At 35.6% G+C, this 13760-nt stretch overlaps 1 protein-coding gene across 4 annotated transcripts in view; it reads left to right on the top strand.

Annotated features, from left to right (window-relative positions):
• Positions 1 to 5853, top strand: part of LOC139748028 (endonuclease/exonuclease/phosphatase family domain-containing protein 1-like) — a 40484-nt gene extending 34631 nt beyond the window's left edge. For all 4 annotated transcript variants that reach the window (XM_071660577.1, XM_071660576.1, XM_071660578.1 and 1 more), the window contains one exon: positions 872 to 5853. In XM_071660577.1, coding sequence (XP_071516678.1) covers positions 872 to 1050 — 179 coding nt within the window. In that variant the 3' untranslated portion in view covers positions 1051 to 5853. The remainder of the gene's footprint in view (positions 1 to 871) is intronic.
• The last annotated feature ends 7907 nt before the right edge of the window (positions 5854 to 13760 follow it).

Here is a 13760-nt window from a genome sequence, read left to right as displayed (position 1 = left end):
GTGTGCACATGTGAGGTATGTAGGTGCACCATCTTCAGCTTCCCCTTCTCCTTGTTCCTTCTGCTTCTGATATGTTTATCCTCTTTATCAGTCCCTCCTCACTTATTCTTTCCATGTGTCCAGGCCATTTCAGCACACTCTTTTCTTATGACCACGTCTCACTTATCCATAACTTACTTGATATACCCTCAACGCAATACAATGTCCTCAAGCTATTCACTTCTAACATATCTGATTGAGAGTGTACAAAGAAGAGCAGTTAGGATGGTACCTGAATTGAGAGGAATGAGCTATAATGAGAGGCTAAGGGCTACAAATCTGCCATCTGAACGGGGCTATAATTTGAGGCTGAGGATTATAAAACCTTCCATCGTTGAGTAGAGAGAGGATGGACCTGATAACACCCTTCAGGTTTCTAAATCAGCTGGATGATGATGATAGTAAGCAGTTTTTCAAGGGATGCATCACCAGTTATCAGAAGTCATTACAAAAAGCAGGGCAAAAAAGCATGTTAAGAATTTCTGGTTTGGTGTTTGGAATAGGAGGATAGACAGAATGAAGACATTCCATATGTGTGTGACACGAAGAATTTGATAAAGATACATGGACAGAAAACTTTAAAATGAACATATGGTAAGTGATAGAATGGTGAAGGTTATTTAAGGTAGTATAGCTGAAGGTACAGTGCAAAGAGACGGACCATGAAAAGAATAGGGCTAGAGGTACGTCAGAAGAGGCCATTTTTGAATGCTTGAACCTCTTCTGTTGTTTGTGTAAAAAAATAGTCTTCCATTGTTCTTCCTATCCTAGATTTCTTTTTTTTATTCTCATGTGATGGATTTACTAATGATTTTGTGTTTTTGTATCGCAGGTAACTGGGGAGTTGTGCGACAGGGACTGAATCACTTGGCTATTCCTTGTGGCTGGGGTTGGGGTGGAGTTGTAAGTAACCACTGTCCCATTTACTGTGACCTGTACTCCCATTGTAATCTTGAATCTGAACAAGCCGGTGCCCTACATCCTACTGAAAATTTAGAAGTATTGGCATAATTGTTATTTATTTAGCTGATCTGTATCCTTAAACCCTTCAAATGTTCATCAGGCTGTTGTCCATCAACCTTTGATGTGTTCGTACAAGCATCAGTCATAGAGACTTGAATCTTGGTGTGGCTGTATCCCTGAGTAGTCCTATTGAAGTTTGCTCTTAGTATCTCATCTTCACTAAACACTCTGTTATGACTAAATGCCCTTATGGGTTGAATTTCACTGTTCATCTAAATGACATCTGAAGGAAAATTATGATGTGGATCATTCACCTTGTGAAATGAGCAGTTATCTTTCATAAGCCCAAGTTACCTGACCTTGCACATGAAAGCCGTTTGGTTTCCATGAGTGGGATGCATTTCAAAGGTTGTCAGTTTAGCTATCTGGAGCAACCTGCCGTTAGTAACATTGGCAGATTTATATTTTAAGCTTGATCCTGCTTCAGATCTGTAATATAACTTCTACTTTCTTATTCATCATATTAGGTATATAAAACTTTTTCTAAATGTCTAATTCATAAAGCAGTTAGACTGCTGATTGTTGACAATGATCAAGAAGGTGAATCGATGATAATTACAAGTGGATCAAAGTCTTGACAAGATGGAAATTTCCCAGTTTTGAGAGAGCTAGGTCAAGTATTGGACTCGCTCTTCAGATTTGGAATTTTTTTTTTATGAATTCCTTAAGGTGTACAAACTTCTTTTTTTTTTTTTTTTTTTTTTTTTTTTTTTTTTTTTTTTTACTAACCTGAGGCAATTAGCTGGGGACCTCATTTCTGCAAAAACTATTTGTCATTTGGCTTTACACAGATCGGTTATGTGCACAATGTCACTTTACTGTAAATGGGAATAGGATCACAAATCTCAATTAGATAGAAAATGTTTATACGTGCCTGTCTTTCAATTTGTAACTTTTTGTAACAGATAACTTGAGGTCACAGACTTGATAGGATAGAAGGGATTCATTATTCTGATAGGATTTGCATAGAAGGGATTCATTATTTTGATAGGATTTGCAGTCATTGCCATTATAAATGACAGTACACACAGCCTCTTAACTGTTTGACCTGGATGCCATGCTTACAAGGCTGAAAAGCTTGATCTTGCAAACAGGATGATTTCTAGAATTGATGATTGAATTATCCATTCAAAATTTTTCTTTCCTTTATCATGCTGTGGGCCATGAAACATAACACAAGGGTGCAATTAGTTATGACAGAAAATCTTTAAGAGAAATTTGGCTATAATTTCATCAGACAATGTTTGTTCTTTGCAAATCTGTGATTGAAATAAATCCCTATTATGTAGGAGAGCATGTATTGATCACAAAATAATACATCTATTGTTTGGCATAACATTCAGTTAGGAAGAGAAAGGAATGTTTGCAAATCTGAATTATAAGTTTGCAGGGATACACAATCTATGGAAAGTTCACCAAAGGACAAATATAATTCTACTCGCGGTAGTAATCTACAAGCCAAGATTGTAAATACGTAGTGATACTAACTTGAATACACTTTCACTGTTATATTAATCCATAGGTTTTCAGATCATTAGATATTCGCATTGACACAGTTGAAGACAATGAACTTGAGAGTGAGAGTATAAAGGGTTGTTTATCCATGCTTTAGGGAAGGGAAGCATTTATCATACCCGCAAGTCCTTTAGTTATAGTTATTACAGTCAGTATCTCAGGGTGTGAAACAAACTTTTGAAACATACCTGCCATGACCTGGAGGATTTTCAGATTTGCTGTGATACACTTGCTGCCTCTAGTATAGAAAATGCATTCATCTTATATTTATTAATATAAGAATAAAGTGTATGATATTTGCATTTGTTAGCTTCTTAGTATTTAAGGTGATAATTGATTAAAGTTTGAATATTATTTACATATTTATATCATGTGCTGTACACCCATTCCCTCATTCAAGAGTGCAAATTGGTTCATCCATAATTATCCCCAAACACTGCACTTGTTGAAGCCTAGAACCTTCACATGTCAAAGATTGAGCAGCATATCTCAGAGCATTTGTTGCATGCATCTGCTTAGTGGTTTAGCTTTCATTTGAATGTACCAGTTGCTTATGTTAAAAAGAGTATATAAGAAGAATGAGGGCTACTTTACCAGATGCACACATAGGAAAATTATATAGAAAGCTGGAAACACAGTTAAAGGTAGAGCTGTAGGAGAAACAAATTATTGAATATTAGGTGGAAGCAGTTTTCGAAAGGTTGTGTAAAACTTGAGAATATGCCACAGACCAACTAAACGTAAAAACAGATGAACCACTAGTGGGTAAAAGAACAGAAGTTACTTTTCTCATATTACTTCATGCATGGGCAACCAAAGATATGTGATCTCTTACCAGCAGTAGATAGCATTGTGGAGAGGTTAATTTTGTATTGCTTTCTTTATTATGGTGCTTAGAAACAAGTATTGAGAGTAGTTACTTAAGGATTCTTTAAATTCAAGTGAGACATTAACATTTATTGCATACTTATTATATTGAATAAAATTAAGTTTACTGAGCTTATGTTTATATGTAGAAATAAATACACACACACACACACACACATGTATATGTATGTTTGTGTGTGTTTATATATACTTTTATTTTTTCATAAGTATTTGCCATTTTCTGAATTAGCGAGGTAGCGTTAAGAACAGAGGACTGAGCCTGAGAGGAAAAATCCTCACTTAGCCCCCTTTTCGGTTTTTTCTTTTGGAAGAGTAAAAACTGGAGGGGAGGATTTCCAGCCTCCCATTCCCTCCCCTTTTTGGTCACCTTTTGCAACATGCTGGGAATATTTCCCACGTATTCCCTGCGTGTGATAGAAGGTGATTAAAAGGGGAGGGAGCGGGGGTTGGAAATCCTCCCCTTCCATTTTTTGATCTTCCAAAAGAAGGAACAGAGAAGGGGGCCAAGTGGCGATATTCCCTCTAAGGCTCAGTCCTCTGTTCTTGGTGCTACCTTGCTAATGCGGGAAATGACGAATGTGTATGAAAAAAATATATATATATTAAAGCCTTAGCATAATATTAAATGGGGAGAGATTCCTTTTAGGTTGCAACATTTCCAGTATTCGCGTGGATTAGCCTTTTTTTATTAGAATACCCCAGGTACTATCAGTGATAATATCAAAAGTTGGTAGAAAATTAACAATGATGCAGTAGCCCTAATTTCAAGAACCACTCTTCCTTCAGAGAATTGAATAATCACTCAGCCTCAAAAAAGATACTTCTGAGAGCTACTTTCAAGGTTACTTTGGTTACTGGCAACATATATATTGAATAATTTCTTTTCTATAAAATGCATACAACAATTAATAAGCATAGGTTGTTTTGTTGACACTGAGTATATACATGTACCTGATTATGTCAGAGAATCAGATTTGGCATGATCAGCCTTTGAATGTGGAACAAGCTTGAGTATTCTTACCATGCTAGGTTGCTTGAAGAATTTGATATTGCTGATTTGTATGTCTGTATTCAGTGGCTAGTATGTGTGTTTTAATAGAGTTGTGTTGGAGAATGCATAAAGGCAAACCTTGGTGGTAATAACACTTGTGGTTTTACACTCTTGTATTATATATGTTTTAAGTTTAATCAGTATATGCTACAGAATATTTTACTTGTAATCATGTATTTTTTCACTATATGGCAAAATATATTACCTTTAGTCACATATGTATGTGGACAGTGCATCTAATAATGCATAAGCATATTGGAAATATACCAAGATTTTAACATTTTCTACACTGAAGTCATTGCAGTCACGTCCTTCTAATTAGTAATTAGAATTGGATATTGGTTACATTGATAACTTTCTTCCTAACTGATAACCTTTCTTTTCCTATAAAAGTGAAGGCTGTAATTTCAGTGCATTTGATAGCAAACTTCAGGGTATGGAAAGCTGATCAAAGAATGTACATGGTTGGTTACAGAATATGAATGGATAGAAGTTAGATGTGGGAGGTTGGTTGTTAAATGTAGAAGGCTGAGTCTAGTGAGGCTTGCAGAGGACAAAAATTTCTTTCACCTCTGTACAGGTCTCACTGAGCATCAGAAAACTTTTGATGAAAGGGGTCAAAATTATCTTTTTACTCTTGAAATAGTGTTTATCCAACAGTATTTCATCCTCTTCACCCACCATGACATTAGGGCCCATCCTTTGTGCAGTTTAACATGGAAAAATGCTTATCAAGGCTTTCTAGGAGTTATGAGACAGAGAAGGAATTTCCACAGGCTGATCAACTCAGATTTGGCCTTACCTTTTTAGTGGGCATCATCACCAAAACAGCTTTTTGTGTAGCATAGTTGTGGATGAAGGTAGAAAATTGTTCAGGCATGTCAAAGGATAAGATGATACAGAGTTGCATGAATTTCATATATTTGGTGATGAATTTAAGTTTGGGATAAGGTTATGTTTTGTTAAATGAGTCTAGTTTGCTTTGACAGAATGATGAGACATACTGTATATCCTTAGGTCATCTCTGTTTGATTTTATAAAAGAATTATGTGAAATTGACACTCATTTGACATGATGGAATCTGTTGGTTCTTATATATTAGTGAAGCATCCTTTTGATAGAAAGCTTGATTTGCATGTGTATTAAGAACTTCAAAGAAAGTAGAGAGCGTATGTAACAGTGACTGAAAATGAAGAACGGCAGTGGGTTTTACATCTTTGCAATTTTCTGCAGTTTTATACAGTTTTTTCATATTTTAGTCAGAGACAGTGGGTTGCCAAAAAAAAAAATGTGCAACTGATTATATTACTTGTATTGTAAATATAGCAGAACATCTGGCCACTTCACCTATGTAACAAAAATGTTTTTGCTTTCTTGAGCAGCATTCTTTTTGTGCAATGAATCAGGGGTACTGTAAGTGCAGCCTCTTAGTCATGCACTAACTTAAGTAAGAGAATTTTTTCTATATATTTCCTTTACTCTATATTTGATAGCACATTACTTGAAATTAACAAAGTCTTTTTTCTGTCTGTTATATTTAACTGTACAACTATCTCCACTCCATCCTCATATTTAAAACATTTACATTGCATGTTGTCAGAGATCATTCCACCCTGGCTTGCTCTTTGGAAATATCTGTAGCTCTAAACACTTTACTTTGCATATTAATATGTCACATCATCAACCAAACACAAAAATCTGTAAAAGAATTCATATGCATATAAGGATTAAAGTTTAAACTTTTTCATCAACCAGCCACAGAGGGGAGGTAATTCTGGTTTGGCTGTAAGCTAGCAACCCCATCTGGAAATCAAACCTGGGCCTGTTACATGGGTAATTCATAGTATCAACTGCTACACTTCTGAGACTCATGGTTTTTGGCTGAATTGGGTACTTTTAAATTCAAATTCAGATTCCTTTTTCAATCCCCCACCGTATCTGCCTTCCCAACTATTTAAGCTTAGTGAGGAATCTGTGCCCTATAATCATACTAACTCCTGCAGTGCATCCGATTCCAGTCATGCGGAATGGTCTGTTAGGCTTGGGGGTGGATGGTTTACAAACTAGGCTGCTGTAAAGAGGGAAGGTTAGGTTATGTAGAGTAAACTTAGGATAGATCAGGTAGTTTATGCACTGTGTCTATATATTTCTTTATGTAACGAGATGTGGAAAATTTTTAAAAGTTGAATTGATATGTACTACTTAAGACGTTTCACATACTTCATTGTTTCCGTTTATTCTTAAGTATCTGTTGTATACACTTTACATTTCCCTTGTTGTAAAGTATTTTGTTATTTGATTTGTTTCATTTCACAACTTTGAAAGAAAAGAAATTGGCCAAGATTGAGATATTACTTAAGTTGTAGATTCGTATATGACATGGCAGTTTTCATTATCGTTACTGAAGTATGATAAAGGTGTTATTGTCTTTTCAGTATTTGTTGATATTTTCTGTAATATGTTCATTACTTGAATAGTATTTTATTTCGTTTTGTGCAGTGTCTGTTTTGTCATACACGTTTCATAGTTTTGTTACACTGTGAACTCAATTTTTTGGAAATATGTATACCTGTCCAAATGTACTGTGTAATCATATCATACAAATTTAGGCCTAATATGATGAATTTATGTAAAAACTGTAATCTTCAAGATGTATTTTACAATCCCCCTCATATAACAGAATGAAATATTAATGCTCCTAGTGCTTTAGATAGGCAGTTTAGATGTAGCATGTCTCATTATATATTCTATATAATTCAAGTTTTAGGTTACTGACTTTATTTTAAGAAATACCACATTTTGTTTTTATCTATCAAAATATTAGCTACTTATGAGAAAATGCTCCTGTGGTGTAGTGACATTCTTATTATTAGTATAAATTTGCATTTGAAACATTCAGAATTCACATGAGGTCAGTTATTGTAATTGTTTACCTTAATGGAAATTAATATGCATGTAAAGTTATCAGTTCACCCTATGACCTTCCTGCTTCTTTTATGATTATAGAGCATGGTAGTTACTTAAGTCTTAATGATAGAGCTTGTGCTTTAGTGTTATAGTGCAAGTGGCTGACTTCTGAAGAAACAAATTATGGTTAACAGACGTATGCTTGTATGCAAAAAAATTACATATTTAGAAACTCGTCTTCACATGAAACAGTGGGAGTGTGTGTACATGTTGTCTGATTACCACATGACTTTATCACTATTTACATCATGGAGTATACTGTGCTACCATGTTATACTGTAATATTTTCAGAATGCCATTTTACATTGTAAGATACTTTAAACTTGTGCAAGATTTTTTTGCTAAGCCAGTTATTTATAAAAGTATGAATATATATATATATATATATATATATATATATATATATATATATATATATATATATATATATACATATATATATATATATATATATATATATATATTTTTATTTATTTTTTTTGCTTTGTCGCTGTCTCCCGCGTTTGTGAGGTAGCGCAAGGAAACAGACGAAAGAAATGGCCCAACCCACACCCATACACATGTATATACATACGTCCACACACGCAAATATACATACCTACACAGCTTTCCATGGTTTACCCCAGACGCTTCACATGCCCTGATTCAATCCACTGACAGCACGTCAACCCCGGTATACCACATCGATCCAATTCACTCTATTCCTCGCCCTCCTTTCACCCTCCTGCGTGTTCAGGCCCTGATCACACAAAATCTTTTTCACTCCATCTTTCCACCTCCAATTTGGTCTCCCACTTCTCCTCGTTCCCTCCACCTCCGACACATATATCCTCTTGGTCAATCTTTCCTCCTCATTCTCTCCATGTGCCTAAACCATTTTAAAACACCCTCTTCTGCTCTCTCAACCACGCTCTTTTTATTTCCACACATCTCTCTTACCCTTACGTTACTTACTCAATCAAACCACCTCACACCACACATTGTCCTCAAACATCTCATTTCCAGCACATCCATCCTCCCGCGCACAAATCTATCCATAGCCCACGTCTCGCAACCATACAACATTGTTGGAACCACTATTCCTTCAAACATACCCATTTTTGCTTTCCGAGATAATGTTCTCGACTTCCACACATTCTTCAAGGCTCCCAGGATTTTCGCCCCCTTCCCCACCCTATGATCCACTTCCGCTTCCATGGTTCCATCCGCTGCCATATCCACTCCCAGATATCTAAAACACTTTACTTCCTCCAATTTTGCTCCATTCAAACTTACCTCCCAATTGACTTGACCCTCAACCCTACTGTACCTAATAACCTTGCTCTTATTCACATTTACTCTTAACTTTCTTCTTCCACACACTTTACCAAACTCAGTAGTGAACATATATATATATATATATATATATATATATATATATAGAGAGAGAGAGAGAGAGAGAGAGAGAGAGAGGAGAAAGAATACTTCCCACGTATTCCCTGCTTGACGTAGAAGGCAACTAAAAGGGGAGGGAGCATGGGGGCTGCAAATCCTCCCCTCTCGTTTTTTTAATTTTCCAAAAGAAGGAACAGAGAAGGGGGCCAAGTGAGGATATTCCCCCAAAGGCCCAGTCCTCTGTTCTTAACGCTACCTCGCTAACGCGGGAAATGGCGAATAGTATGAAAGAAAAAAGAAAAGATATTTATATATATATTATTGTAACATAAGTTATGCTTATTATTATCATTGTTAGTCATGTTTTAATATTATTATGCCTTGTTACTCTGAAGCTTAGATAATAGGCATTGAAGTGTCATGTATTTTTTTTTTATAATTATTATTATTATTAGTTATTATTATTTGCTTCTTTGGTTGGCCTTGAACCCAGTTTGGATCATTCTAGGGGTCAGGGTAAAAAAGACCATCTTTATTACACCATCATCTTAACTAAACTACTACTTCAGTATATCCTCAACTTCACTACATTATCTTCACCCAACTCTTATCATCATTGCACATCCATGTTCACTACAAACTCATTTACTTTACGTTTATCTTTACTACACCTTCATCTCTACTACCCCTTATCTTCGCAACATTCTTATCTTACATTTTATATTGTCTTCACAGTACCCATATCTTTAACTAAGCTGGGCCAACTACAGGCAAGCCTTAAACCTAGTTTTAATCATTTTGTGTTCACTATACGTTTCTCTGCTACACCTTCATCATCACTGTAACTTTATCTTTACAAAATTAAGTTCACTAAGGTTAATTATACTCCACTGTGTTCACAGTACTTTATATTTACTAAGCTGGATTCATATAATGTTAAATGCACTCTTCACAGTACCCTAATCTTCACTTGACTAGATTCATTTTGTGTTCACTACGCCCTCATGTTCATGATACTTTTTATCTTCAATAAGCAAGGTTTATTTTGTGTTCATTATTCTCCTCTTTACTACACCCTCATTTTCAGAATATCCTTATCTTCATTGAATTATAATCATTTTGTGTTTACCATATCTTTGTCATTACAATCTCATCCTCATAATACCCTTATTTTCACTTAGTATGTTCACTTGCTGGCTTTGAACCTTTCCCAACACATTCACCCTCTGCACAACTCTCTCTATAGCCCATCCCTTGCAACCATACAAATTGTTGGGACTATTAATCCCTCAAGCATACTCATGTTAACCCTCTCAGATAACTTACTCTCTCCACATATTCTTCATTGCTCCCAGAGCCTTGTCCCCTCCCCCACCTTATGACTCACTTCTGCCTCAATGGTTCCATTGACTGCCATGTCCACTCCAAGATGTCTAAAACACTTCACTTCCTCCAATTTTTCTGCATCTTACTTTCATCCCTACTAACTTTTTCCTCAACCCTACTGAACCACCTAATAACTTTGCTTTTATTTGCATTCACTCCCACCTTTCTCCTACACACACTTCGAGACTCAGTCACCCACTTCTGCAGTTTCTCACTCGAATCTGCTGCAAGAGCTGTATCATCGACAAATGACAAATGACACTTCCGAGGCCCTCTTGTCATCCACAGACTACAGACTCGCACCTCTCTCTCCAAGACTCTTGCATTTACCTCCCTCACCACCCCAGCAAGGGTTGTCAACTTGTATTTTAATGACCATTAGATTCCATTAAGCACATAGATTGTAGTGTGTGCCCTTACTTGATAAGACATGTTTTCTTCAAGTGCATTTAATTCTCATAAAGACTGTAATAGTGATTTTATATTTTTTTTCATACAATCTACAGTTAAACATTTCCTGACAATTTTGTTTCAGTAAGACAGCACATAATTTTTATATGTCATGGGGTCTTCCAGGTAATGGTTACGAAAAAACAGCCCTTTTTCTATTCGTCCTTTTTAAGTTAGATTCAGAAAACATCTGGTTGGTCGATTTTTACTGAATGTAGTCTGAGAATTACTACAATGAGAAAGTTTTAGCTAGTCCTTTGCTTTGAATATAAACATGCCGTAAAATGCCAAAACTTCCTTTGTGTAGGGTCTTTATTGAGTTTTTCTCATCTAGTTGGGGTGTTTTGAATTGCACGATATTCCTCTTTTAAAAACTATGTTATTAAAAGGTAATAATTCTCAAAAGAGTTCAAAAAAAGCTTTTATAATGACAGTTTGCTTTTTATTACATAAGCATTTCACATGCATATTTCAAAAGATTATTGAATACTTTATATATATATATATATATATTTTTTTTTTTTCGCTGTCTCCCGCGTTTGCGAGGTAGCGCAAGGAAACAGACGAAAGAAATGGCCCAACCCACCCCCATACACATGTATATACATACGTCCACACACGCAAATATACATACCTACACAGCTTTCCATGGTTTACCCCAGACGCTTCACATGCCCCGATTCAATCCACTGACAGCACGTCAACCCCGGTATACCACATCGCTCCAATTCACTCTATTCCTAGCCCTCCTTTCACCCTCCTGCATGTTCAGGCCCCGATCACACAAAATCTTTTTCACTCCATCTTTCCACCTCCAATTTGGTCTCCCTCTTCTCCTCGTTCCCTCCACCACCGACACATATATCCTCTTGGTCAATCTTTCCTCACTCATTCTCTCCATGTGCCCAAACCATTTCAAAACACCCTCTTCTGCTCTCTCAACCACGCTCTTTTTATTTCCACACATCTCTCTTACCCTTACGTTACTTACTCTTTATATATATATATATAATTTTTATTAGTATAATACAAACTATACTAGGATGATTGTTGAATAATACAATGTTGAATTACATTTATGATATAGGTAATTAGATGAATATACTGAATATTTCAAGAGATATAGAAAATTAAGAGATGCTGTTGAATATAAAAAAGAAATTGGTCTCACCAAATTAACATTTGCCTCATAAAACGGCAAGAGTACCACGGCCAGATACATATTTGTCATTTAGAACAGACTTTGAATATGCCTGTGTCAGAGTTACATCGTGTCTGATGCATATGCAACAAACTCCTGTTCGAAATGATTGTATGATAATATTGCTGCATTATGAGAATTGAAACCACTGGCAAGCTTGTAACTTTCAAGGTCTCACAAATAGAGGATTCATGACAGTCCTTTTATGATAATTGTTATATTTCTTACAATTTGAAAGTCTGGCTATGTAGGAGATTGGCTTACATTCAGCCCAGTCTGTCATCCACAACTCATAGGATTATCTAAGACATTGTTATGCGTCAGTGCATTGGTAATCATATCTATCTTTTGTGTTCTTTTCTTGCCTTATGCTTGTAGAAGGCATGCATGAAATTTGTCAGTTTTATTGGTGTGTGTGTTCGAAATCTCTTAGGATTATCTAAGATATATATTATGTATCAATGCATTGAAATTGCAATTATCTTTTTCATGCTTTTCGTGCCATCTGCTTGTAGAAAGCTTGCATTGAATTTGTCAGTTTTAGTAAGCTGTGTGTACAAAATCTCATGATATTCTCTTCCTAAATCCATACACAGTTAAGTGATAAACACATTCCTTGAGGCTCACGTCATACATTATTTCATGTTAAGTCCTACACTTAAAGTGGTAACCAAAATGAAAAAAAACTCATGATTTTGTACTTAGAATTGTTTGTTTGGTTATATCTGTATGATTTTGATGTATTCTCAAAACTAAAGGATTATCCAAAATAGTGTTTTTACATCTCTATTTGATAACATACCAGAAATAATTCTGACACCCATTGTCACAAATTTTGCAGTATATTCTTTGTGGAATATTTCCTCAACAAACTTTGTGCAGCACAGCCTCATTTTATTACAGTAATCATATCAAATATAGTAGCATTGTAATTTAAAGGTTCTCTGGTTGTAAAGAATATTATTCAGAGTTATCACATCTTAAAGGTGTACAGATTTTAAAGACTGTACTTTTGTCTTTTATAAGGCCAGTTTGTCGTATAAGCTGTACAAGAATCTTTGAGATCCTGAGGTTAGAAACATCTAACCTTCTGCCTTCTGGTGAGCTAAATGTCTCACACCTAATTAGTGAGTGTGGCCTGCAGGTCTGTCTGGGTCTTAGCCAGGTAGTGACCTCCATTCTTTGGTGATGTCATTATCTCTGGTTGACACACTGGTCATGCTGCCTGCCTTATAATTCTCAGATCTCAGACAACACAGACATCTTCCCTTTTTGTAGCTTTTACCATAGATGCATATTCTCTCTAATTTGCTTAAGGTGTTGAGTACATATGTAAAGTGAACTAGTTGTAAGTATTCTGTATATTTATTAATATATTCTTTAAAGTTTTACCACTTACTTTGATGGAAGGTGGCATTTTCCTCCTCTCTAAAGAAAATAACCCACAAGAAGTGCAAAGAGATCGGAAAGAATCATGAAGCTTCTTAGATTTATCATGAAAAACTATAGAATATACATCAAAGTAAATATTAGTTTGAAGCATATACCAGGTATTGCTGAAAACAGTAGAAGAATCCTTAATGAATAATATGCTTGGAAGCAAGAGAGTCATTTTCTAGTCAATTAGTCCATTAATAATGGAAGAATGAACTTGGTGGTTCAAGATAATGAAATGATGGCAATGATCGCAAGTTGTTGTCTCTCTCTTTGCATGTATTACTGATTGTCCCAAATCCAGTCCCACTGTTAGGACAGGATATCATTCTACAACATTTTGACATTTGTTCAAGATAAACTATTATCATTAGATGGAATGGAAGTAAAGAAAATGGCAGGCCCAAATAAGCATTATTTGAGGACAATGAA

This window comes from Panulirus ornatus, chromosome 72, assembly GCF_036320965.1.
Source record: "Panulirus ornatus isolate Po-2019 chromosome 72, ASM3632096v1, whole genome shotgun sequence".
In the NCBI taxonomy this organism is placed as follows: domain Eukaryota; kingdom Metazoa; phylum Arthropoda; class Malacostraca; order Decapoda; family Palinuridae; genus Panulirus; species Panulirus ornatus.
Note: the sequence above shows the minus strand (reverse complement) of the source record. Positions and strands in the feature narration are given on the sequence as shown.